The sequence below is a fragment of the Solanum verrucosum genome, unplaced genomic scaffold (genome assembly GCF_900185275.1).
Source record: "Solanum verrucosum unplaced genomic scaffold, falcon-dt-bn FXZP01000115.1, whole genome shotgun sequence".
Lineage (NCBI taxonomy): Eukaryota > Viridiplantae > Streptophyta > Magnoliopsida > Solanales > Solanaceae > Solanum > Solanum verrucosum.
Genome location: NW_026020680.1, coordinates 2368349 through 2380270, shown reverse-complemented (window position 1 = coordinate 2380270; position 11922 = coordinate 2368349). Strand labels below are relative to the sequence as shown.

The window sequence follows — 11922 nt, the reverse complement described above, 5'->3', positions numbered from 1 at the left end:
GTTGGTTGTTGCCTCATTAAAAACCTTGCCTGGAAAATCCATTGGGGCAAAACCTAAGCCAAGGAAAAAAGAGTGCAGCATGTATTTACTCCCTCTGATGAAAACATTACTTGACATCTCGAAGACAATGCATTACAATCTTATATCTCGATTTCTCAAATATTGATGTTGCCAATTCTTAGTGAATAATTTTACAATATTATAGCTTGAACGGATCTTTTGAACGTCTATCTCACCATTTTGTTTAAGATCATGTGTGAAAAATAATTTATGGGAAATATGTTTTGTCCGGTCTCCTTTTATTGTATCATTTCTTCAATCGAGCTATTCATTATTTTCGTATATGGTGGTTGGAATATCCCTTTTTTCCAAAGGAAATCACATATTTCCTTAATATGGCAGGTCATGATTCCAATTAAACACATTCCCGACTTACTTCATAGATCAATATTATTTCTGCATGATTTTGAAGAAGTGGTTACTAGTGTTTGATTCTTTGAATGCCAAGATATTGTTGTGCTTTCACATGTAAACTAATATCTCATTTACAATCAAGCTTTATGTGGATCAAATAAATATTCTGCATTTACATAATAAAAAAATTGGAGATTGATCATTTCAATTTTATTGAAACTGGTCCTTTGTTCTCAAAGAAAATCATGCATCTTCTATGTGTTGAGTCACTTTCTTTGTTAGTTTCTTGGTGTATCTTGAATGATAATATGATGATCTCTTCACATAACTTTCGTTATGTAGATAAAAAAATCTTCTAGAAGTTGCATAACCAACAATCTTTAAGTGCACCAATTGCACTAATACATGATATTTTATAATCATTCTTATGAGATCGAAAAGATTCATTCTACGTGTTAAGCAATCTCAGAACCAATGGGTACTCAATGGAATTTCTTTAAGACCTTTTAAATCCTTCAAATATTTTCATATGACCTTCATCGACTAGTTAGACATAATAATCATTCATTATACATATTAAGTATTTCATCTATTGCCAGACTGAAACAAGTTTCATTGCATTCATCACTGGAGATTATATCTCTATTTAATAATGTTAGAACTTTTGCGAAAACTCTTTATGCCCCGAGGCACAAATCATACTTTATATTTTACGGTTATACTTTCACACAATGATTCATTTGTACCCTACTGACATTATATCTTTATTTATGAACTATAAGTTCAAAAGCATCACTTTTTCAAAAACATCACTTTTCTCTGTGAAACAAATTATACTTGAATAGTGCATTTTATTTGGCCAATAATTTATCTGTCCATATTATATGACAGATTTAAATTCAAGATCATCGTCACCATTTATAGCATTAAGTGCTACTTCATAATAAAGATATTGTCAACGGTCATTTGACTCTATTCCAATATGACATTACTTATCGAGATCTCTTCATTTTTTGTTGAAATCTTCCTCATGAGTTGTTAATTCATGTTGAGTTGGCATGATGACTGCTGATGTGTTTTTTGTTTTCGAAAGAAAGATATCGTCTGTTTAGTTTTTCAGTTGTGAGTTTCCTAGTCTTTAGGCATGTATTTGTTGGTAGACTTAGTTCCTAGCTATTAGGAAGATTCTATTTTTCAATTACTGCATTATTTACTACAGATTATTAGGAGTTCCTTCTATTTAAATATTACTTCCTTCAGCTTCATAAAATACTCTCTCTTTTTTCTTCTACTGATGTATGTTTTTCTTTAGCTGCTAACGTCAATATTTTTCATTATTTTCAGGTACCTGAAACTTTTTCAAGGTATTACGAAGTGTTATGTCGCTGTGCTTTTTTTTTAAAATTGTCTCTTTATCATGATCATTTTGATAATTTGCTCCTCTCCTTCCTTAAAGACTTTTATGTTTGGAATTGGTTGATCTATCACGCTTTTGGTATACCATAGACTCTATCCTTCAAAGACCATTTATTGAAACATTTGCAGCCTAATTACAATATTGGGTCTGCAGATACATTTGGCAAATTATTTGCAATATTTTACAAATAAATTATTTATTGAACTTCAAGTTCACATCTTTTAACGAGGATCTAGATAATTCACTCCACACATAATTTTCAGATGCTAATCTAACATTTACCCCCAACCTCATTTGAGGGTTCATCTTTGTGCATGGTAGAGCAATAAAATCAGAAGTGCACACATCAAATTTTTAGATGGAACCTATTTGGTTCCTGACCCTGAACCAATTGTGATGGGAGAACCTTGTTGGCTTGATGCATACATGTTAAATAAACTCATCTTTTACCAACTTTTATTTGTTAGATTTGTTCTCATAATCAATGTTCTAGTTATAATTGGATGCATACAATTTCTTCTAAACCAACCAACATTATCAACATAATTTTATACTTTGGAACTATGCTCTCAATTTAACAATTTGAGCAAACAACCATACAAAAAACAACTTGTAAGTTGATAACAAATGCACATGTGACCATATCATAGATTCATCTATTAAATCATAATAGTAAGTGGTCCATATGACAGGTGAACGGATCCATTTTCACCTTTTTATATGTTCCAAATAATTTCAGGGGATACAATCCCAACCTTAGTTGGTACAGTGATCATTTTACCATGAGAAGAAGCAGCACAAGAGAATTCTTGAAGAATCTTTATTCTTCAACAAAAGCCACACGTGAATTCTCAATTTCTTTTACATCATATTTGAACCGAAATGACCAACCGGTTATGCCAACCGATATGTATTCTAGTAAACTTTTAGTTTACTTTTGCATGTGATTCCATCATCATGCTTATATTTGTATACAACAAATTTATAATCCTCTTCGATTGTAGTAATCTGAAGATAATCTTCTCATGATTTATAGTCTCAATATAATAATTTTTTTCTTTTCAATTTCTTCGAAACATAAAAAGTTTCTTTTGAGACTTACTATAACCCCAATATTATGGACAATTTCATTTCTTAGGATAGTAACAAATTAGCCCTTTCAAAACTCTCAATTAATTTTGTGAACTCCCACAAATTTTACAACACCATTCTTATGGTGACCATCTCCTTCAAGAGGGGAAATTATTACTATTGTCATAGTTAAAATTACTACGGGCAAGACTTGTTTCTTGAAAACCAACGACAAATTTGTGTTGCTACACAACAATATTTATTTTGGTCATGGCCACAACCTGTATAACAAAGAATTATTTATTTCTCTTGTCCTTTGGTAGTTCATAATAAATATACCATAATATTTGTGATGTACACAAAGTACGTGACCAAATAATCATTTATGTCGAAGTATTTTTTATTTTCTTTATATTCTCTCAAATCACACGTAGAGGTGAGATGTGAAATTTATCCAACCATACATGAGCATGTCCTTATCCATACGAACACAAGTCACTTTTTCTTCAAGAAATGGACCATAACCATTTGTACATTCTCCATAAATTTTTATTAGAAACTCATTGTTATGCTTTGACATTACCAAATTTATGTGACTAGCCTCAAAATCACTTTAAAAGGTCAAATGTACTAGATGTACTACTATTTTGTATTCCTTTATTTTGATGGAGGAATTACAAAAAATTTCAAATTGGATTGCACCAACAACAATGTGCCCAATAGCCTTTCATACCACTTTGACGACTAAAAATTACCTTCACATTTGAAGGACCGTCTTAAGAACCCATAGTGTTCTTCCTTTTAATTACCACGATGATGACCATTAACATTTGACCACTCTATTATTCATACATTCAATCACTTGTCATCTTTCTGTAACACCCCAGAGAATTTTCGAACTAAGACTCGAGCCATCCTTCATGTGGAGTGGGATTTTACCGAGGAATAAAAAATTTCTTGAGTGTTAAGTTAAGGTCCCTAGGTGTAGCACATTGAGTTCCAAGAAGAGTTGAATTGGAAATAGTCATTTTGGAAAGAATCTGGAAAATTTGGCTATGGAAAAAAGGTGAGTTTTTGGTCAACTTTGAGCAGTCGTATCTCCTAGCTCAAAATGATTTAGGCGAATTTCCAGTTATGTCTGGAAAGCCCTTGGAATGATCTTTCCAACGCCGCCGAGTTTGCTTGATTCCGAGTTCGTATGAGTGACTTATGCCCTTTGGAAGTTGGGTTGTTGGCACAGTCGCACAGTCGCACAGTGCAGTTTGTTTAGTCCGAAAATTTTAAGGGTATTTTGGTCTTTTCCCTAATCTTTTCTTTGGGTTATATTGAGGTGTTAGACTGATGTTTGGATCATTTTTGTCCCATTTTAAAGAGTGAGAGTAAGAGTGAGAGTTAGGGCTTGGAAGATAAGAGAGAAAGAAGAGGAAAAGAAGAGGAGAAAGAGAAGAAGAAGCTAAGGATCGTCGTGGATTTTTGTCGGGGGTGATCCCTAATCAGGTATGTGAGTCTTTAGTGTGGGTTTATCCTTTCCCCCCACATACCAAGCTCGTTTTTATGATTTGAGAAGAGATTGGATTTGTTGTTGAAGTTGTTAGTTGTTGTTGATGTTGTTAGTTGTGTTGTTGAAGTTATTGTTGGTTGTGGGACAGGATTGGGCTGTGTATTTGAGTTGTGACCTATTGTATATTGAGGGATTTTATGATCCTTAGTGTTGGTTGGTTCATACCCCCACACACCAACTCGTTTTTAATTCCAAGAGAAGATTTATTGGTTGTTGAAGTTGTAGTGGTGTTGTGTTGAAGTTCTTGCTGATTTAGTACAGATTTCTGGCTGTGATTTTTGAGTTGAATCTATTGTATAATAAGGGTCTTTATGATTCTAAGTGTTGCTGCTGAAACCTTGAGGTTGAGAGGGTTTAGAATTGGAAAGAAACAAGGGGAAAAAGTCGGATTTTTGGGGAAAAAGGGGCTGGGCTGTTGCACCTCTCCTAGTGCCAAGGACACCAATCCTTCCCTTTCATTCACCATTTCTTTTTTTATACATGTTCCTAGGTATTATACCTATGTTTCCTAGTTGTTTCCAACACTCCAAGGTACTTCCAAAAGTCAAGTAAAACTACAAGTCAAGTGAAGTTAGTTTCCAAGTCAAGTGAAGTTAGTTTCAAAGTCAAGTGAAGTTAGTTTCCAAGTCAAGTGAAGTTAGTTTCAAAGTCAAGTGAAGTTAGTTTCCAAATCAAGTGAAGTTAGTTTCCAAGTCAAGTGAAGTTAGTTTCAAAGTCAAATGAAGTTAGTTTCCAAGTCAAGTGAAGTTAGTTTCAAAGTCAAGTGAAGTTAGTTTCCAAGTCAAGTGAAGTCAAGCTTAGAAGTAAGTAAGTCAAAACAAGTCTTTAAGGTTTTCCAAGAGTCTTCATTGATCGTTTTAACTTCATTTTAAGGCTCAAGTTAAGTAAAGAATGAAGAGTTCCAAGTTAAGAGTTTCAAGTTGAGTAAAGAGTTTCAAGTTGAGTCAAAGTATCGAGTTTCAAGTAAAGTAAAGAGTAAAGAGTTGAGTTCATTTCTCAAAGTTATTAGGGAACTATGTATTCCCAAAGAAGTTTTAAAGAAATGTTTTTACATTTAAACAAGGTTGGAAACTGAGATTTCCAAAAGAGCCTTCGGGCTAGTTTTTGAGTAATTATCTCATATCAGCAGGAATAAATATGTTTTAAAAACATAAGAGCCAGTACATTTTTGGGAGTAGTATCGAGCACCGAATTGGGGGAGCGTTCAAAGAACCCACAGCCCCCATAGAACCATGTTAGCCACCATGGGTAGAAAAGGATCATACTTTTTAGATGAATCCTTTTCAGATTAGACTAGTGGATCCATTAGGCAGTTCAGGTCTTATACCTTTGGCCGGGTATAAGATGCTCTGGCAGCGTGAGGTCGATCGCTGTATCATCACTATAGCTCTTATGTGATGGTTGTCGGTTAGAGAAACTCCCACAGCAGTTATTGTATTTTCATACACAGAAATTATTGTATTTTATATACATCAGTTCAATTGTATTTCTATATACATCTCAGGCTTATTGTATCCTTGTATACACTCAGAGTTTATAGCATGTTTTAAACAGTCTTTATTTATATCGCACTTGTTTTAAATTGCCTTATATTGAAAGAAGTCAGTCAGGTTGAGTTCAGTTATTCAAGAGTCGAGTATCCTTGAGTTAAGTATCTTTGAGTTAAGTATATATCTTGAGTTAAGTATATATCCTTGAGTTGAGTATCTATCTTGAGTTGAGTATCTATCTTTGAGTTGAGTATCTATCTTTGAGTTGAGTATCTGTCTCTGAGTCCAGTATCTATCTTCTGAGTTGAGTAAGTTTGAGTAGTTTTGGGTATTCCTTGAGTTGAGAAAGTTTGAAAAGAGGTAAGTTATTCAATTTATTCCAGTTTTTCTTCTAGCCTATGTTGTTTAGCTTTCTAGCTTACATACTCGTACATTCCACGTACTGAGCCATTTGGCCTGCATCTTTTTATGATGCAGACACAGGTATTCAGGATCATCAACAGGAGATTCGTTGATACATCCGGGAGTTCCAGTTAGCTATGACAAGCCTCTTTGCTTCCGGAGGATTTCATTTACCTTTCAGTTGTATCAGTTGTTAGGAGGTCGTGGGTCTTGTCCCGGCTTCCATCTTTATCAGTTAGAGGCTTCATAGATAGACAATAGAGTTTCAGAAGTCTCTTCATTTATTTTGTTAAATGTTTTGAAGACTAAAGTTGCCTTTTATGGCGAGTTGTATATATATTCTATTATACAGAGTTTTCTTTTGAGTTAAAGATTTATAAAGTTGAGTTTATAAACTCTTATTCAGTTTTAAGCTCTTGTATGCTTAAGTTAGTATTCCGCTTGGAGTCAGCCAGGATGAGGGTTCGCTTGGGGACCAGAAATGGTCTTCGAGTGCCGGCCACGTCCAGGGTGTAGGCTCGGGGCGTGACACTTTCAAACATATTATGCACTGTTACGACATTCACATAAGAGAATGGAGCAAATTTATTGGGCAGATTTCATGACTTTTAGTCAAAAATATATTGGTTTGTGTTAGTCACCCCCAAGTCAAATTGACACCTTTTTTTTTTTTTATGACAAGGGAAACCGCAACCGCTATCCTTTGGATGTACATGATAAAAAACCTTTGTTCCTATGCAATATCTCGCAAAGGAGATGTAACCCACACTAGGCAAGTCTGGTGCGACGAGCTCGACCCAAAAGGCAAACCCTTGCTTTTACAACATGGAAGTCTCAAGCCCAAACCCACTAGGTCACTCTGAAGGGTCAAATTAACACCTTAAACTCCATATCCTACAAAATGAACAGGAGGAATTACTAGAATACTACTTTTACCCCCCGAAGAATAAGAGTAGTAAGCAAAATACATATACAGCGAAGTAACACTCAAACACGAACAATTAGGTCACACTTCGAAACAAATTAACAAACAATTTGGCTGTAATAGAGTATGAGTTCGAAAAACTTATTGAAATATTAAGGAAGATGAACAAACCTGAAGTGAATAATCACAGCCCTATTGGGACCTCGGATTCGGAGAATGTTCTTAGCAATAAGAAGAGATTTTCTTAAGTAAAAAATTAGAACTCTTTAAATTATTATATTTTTATTCTTAATTGTAACCAGCGTGCCGTTTTGCCGCGCATTTCTGGTTTTCTTCTTTTTCCTTTCCCTCTTTGTGGGAGAAATTATCTTTTTGGTTCATGCAACATGATTGAAGGCTTAAAGCCAACTGTAATTCGAAAATGCTAAGCAAATATATATATATATATATATATAAATTTATTTTTTTATTTTTTAAATGTAATTATTATTTAATATCTATTTTTATTTTTATTTTTCAATTATTAGTTTTTGGTAATTAGTGATTGGTGATATTTTATTAATTAAATGTTGGAAAACATTGTTTCACCAATACAATCATTATATGCATTGTTAACATAATTCTATAAGTAATAAGTTGATAAATTTTAGATAAAGATAAAAGTTAAAATTATATAATTTAATTCAAGAAGAAAAAGTTACTTGACATAACCCATTTTAATATGCCTATTGTGATGCTTACAAATTTAAGGGCTTGCAATTTAGGAGGGGGATATTTTTTTACTATTGATTCATATTTTTGATACAGTTTTACTCTAAGTCTCCGACTTATCAAAAATTTGATGAAAAAGAGTAGAGTTAAAATGAATAATTTAATAAGAATGCTAGCGAATAAAATGCAAAAAAGTAAAATAATATTTTCTTGGTTTCTTCTATTTGTATATGCTTAATGAGGATAAAATAATATTTTTTTACTAAAAAATTATACTTTTCATCATAAATAATACATAATTTTTATTGATAAAAATTTGAGTTCTCCCCTCCTCACCCCCACCCCTCCAAATTAGATGCCTAAGACATATGTTTTATTTTTAAAAAAAACATAGGGCTGTTTATCCATTTTTTAAGAATTAGTATGTCGTTAGGCTTTAAGCAACTTAATAGTCCTTAATATTTTATTTTTTCGTATGTCGCTAGTGTAGGAGAAAGAGAAAAGAATAAATAGAGTAGATTACCAGATAGGAAATTAAACCCCCTTATCAATAAGATAAAAGTTCAATAAACTAAGCAACTGACTAAAGATTTTTAGTAATATTAAATTATAAACTCGATTATTATTGTCCAACTAATCATGATCCGCGTGTGACATACCCCACGGGCTTAATTTTGACGTAGAGTAGGAAGCATCCCGGAAACAACACATATTTGTTGTACATGCCATGCAGTATCTTCCTCAGCCTACATAAGCATATAAGGACAACAACAACCTATCTAGCTTATCCAATCCCTCTTTTTGTTTCAACTCTATAAAGAAAAAAATGTAGTAGAAGCCTAATTAAGCCTGTGTTTTCTAGCTATAGTAGTAATTCTAGTATATACTAGTAATAAAAGATTGATGAAGATGTGGTACTATTTGATGGTGGTTATTGATGGAGTGAAGCAATTCATAACAACACTATGGGAATTGCAAGAGATGAGATTCTCAGCCATATTTGATGACTTGAGCTACATTACTATGACCATCATTACGGCGGCTGTTTCTTGTATTATTCACCAACATCATCAGCATCTCTCTAGCTAGAATTTTAATTTCTTAGATGTTCATGTTTTTACAACAAATTTTCTAAGAAAGTGATTGTTTTGATGAACATTTGCGAGGGTTGTTAGTAGCGTATTGCTCGTAGGATGATTTGAATATTATATGTTGTGGTGTATTTGATCACTAATTAAGAAGTAAGGAACAACGAAATGGCTTTGAGAATGATAGTATTTGATTATTTTATCTCTTTGTAAATATATATATCTCATATGAGGTTTTGAGATGTGTATCGGTCAAGAGAATATGTACCATGTATAGATGTCGGGTTGTTCGTGGTTTTAGTTAAAAAATTAAATTGAATCGCAACCCGAATCACACCGATTAAGAAAATAGATATTTGATTTGATTTGGTTATGTTTCTTTTGAATTTTGAAAACCGACACTATTTGGTTTGGTTTTGATTGTACTAAAAAGAATCGCAAAAATAAACAAAGAGAACGTAGAAATTATATATATAAATTTTATAATTATTTATATTCATAAATAAAATATAATATTTTATTAAATTTTAATTAACTTCAATAAAAAAGAAAGAAAACTACTACAATACATAAGAAATACAGCGAGACAGAGAATAGAAAGATCAATTCCCTCTCAGTTCACAGCGGATCCAAACACAATTTAAAAGCTCTTTCTGATACGTTTTATCCGTACAATTGTCTTTCAATACTTTGAATGCTACATCTTCCAAAGAGTAGTAAGTATAGTCGTTACAAGTGTTGAAAGTGGGGAAGAAAACTGCATTATCCACATTTACGTTCATGCCACAAACAGCAACCGATGAGGCTTCGCTAGTGAAAAAAAGCCAATTTTTGACTTCTTTTACTAATTTGACTATTATGTTGCTTCCAAAGTCTAGTTCATAAACATGAACATCATGTTGTGGTGTCACAACCACGGAATGTAGCACATTTTGATCCTGTTGAACTAAAAACAAACGGCAAGCATCATAAATACGAGGTGAATATTGTTGAAAAAGTTTATGGATAACCCAGTAAGGGGTTCCGTCTTTAAAGCCAAATACACCAACATCACCGTGTTGGCCTATGACACAAAATTCTTCACCAAAGTAGACCGGACTAGAAGATGAAAGTAGGAATGGCATCTCACTGTCCCTTGTGATACAAGTCCATCTATCATCCCCTTGTCTCAAATATGAAATCCTAACTTGAAACACATTTAATAAAGCTATACCAAAGATTACCCACCCAGAAGAATTAGTTGGAGAAGCTGAGAATGACATAATGTCACATAAATAGTCGTATCTTTTTTGTGGGAGATGAATGATTTGCTTCCGAGAAGGCGAAGGCTCAAGTAAGAAGAAAGACTTTCCCTTAGACACAAGAAGCCATCCATCTTTTGCATACCGAATTTCACAGCCTACTAAATCGTTGTTGCTCATATAACAGTTGAAATTTCTAAAGGGATTATAGAAGGTGCACAAACCATCCTTTCGGTTTAGAGATAGAAGCCACATGGAGTCTTGATCATAAGAAGGAGCTGCATCACCATCAACAACCACTTTCCAACGTAATGGAGGAGCAACAGATCTCCATAATTTACACACCAAGCGAAAACTCATGTATGCTTCTTGAGAAATTAGACAACGAGAAATTTCACTTTGAAGATCTAGAGAAAGACGGATGCAAATGTTGCTGTCTACAGGCGCAGGCTTACTTTTAATACTGGATGGACGCTTTTTCAACTTGTCTTCTGCAGTACTAGTGTTATGTTGAATTTTGGCCCTTCCTGACCTAAAGAAGTCATCAACATCAAATGTTAACAATATTTACAAATATTTAATGTAGAAGACGAAATTAAACAAGTATCTAAATTATTACCTGTCGAATAGAGGAAACGAATTGTGAGAACTACAAATACGAAATTGTTTAGTGGTTGACAAGCTTTGATCGCCAACGTGGAAGGCATATAAAGTGCGGTGATCATTGCACTGTGTGAAATAGACATTGTTATTTTCTTGAGGTAGAGATGAAGAAGTTGCAGCAGAGAATTGTCCACTTAGAAAAATAATAAATCCGTCCAAATTGAATACTCTGTTGAATTGTTTAGTTTCAAAATCGGCCTCCCAAACCTCAAAGATGGAAGGTGATCCGACTTTTCGTTGAACTAGAAATAATTGATCTTGCCACGAAACCAAGTGTCTGTTTCGATATACAGCAGAGACATCTGTTGGTGCCCTGAATGTAAAAGGAGACAGACAAGTAGAAGTAGTTATTTCGGGGATCATTTGTATTATGCCTAGTTTCCCTTCCTGGAACAGAGTGCATATTTTCTCACCGTTACAAAATGTGACTGCGTCGACCAACCTGCTATAATCATAAAGTTTTACCTTTACCCACTTTTTATAATAAGGAGGACCACAAATTAGACAATACGGTTCTTCGCGAAAGAATAGGGAGACGTTGCATAAATATTCATCGTGGTAGGAAAAATATTCATGTGTTGAAGGGGAAACAACACACTTGAGCACCTCTGTTATCCAGTAATCGTAGTGATGGAAATAAGGGAGCATGATTTTGGTATGACATTTGAAGTGCCAAACAAAACATTCCACCCCGTCAATGCAAAAACCCCAATCGTCCCAACGAGCCAAGCAATATCTGCCCTTCTTGTTAACATCAATTTGTTCATTGGAAGTGATTGATGACAAATATTTTTTGTCCATCTCTTGAGCCCTGACAGATGACATTGATGAATAGTATGACTTGCTTTATTCAGAAGTAACAACCCAATTCATACATCCCTCTCTTTATATAATAACTCAATTCATATACTAGTTGTTTCCCAGTACAACTAGCTTTAG

The 11922-nt window shown here is 33.8% G+C and overlaps 1 protein-coding gene across 1 annotated transcript; it reads right to left on the bottom strand.

Annotated features, from left to right (window-relative positions):
• Window positions 1–9681: 9681 nt before the first annotated feature.
• Window positions 9682–11045, bottom strand: LOC125812160 (F-box/kelch-repeat protein At3g18720-like). The gene is made up of 2 exons (XM_049491650.1): window positions 10940–11045; window positions 9682–10847 (listed from the first exon to the last, which is right to left on the bottom strand). Exons 1-2 carry the CDS (start codon window positions 11043–11045, stop codon window positions 9682–9684), a joined length of 1272 nt encoding a protein of 423 aa, XP_049347607.1.
• Between the last annotated feature and the right edge of the window lie 877 nt (window positions 11046–11922).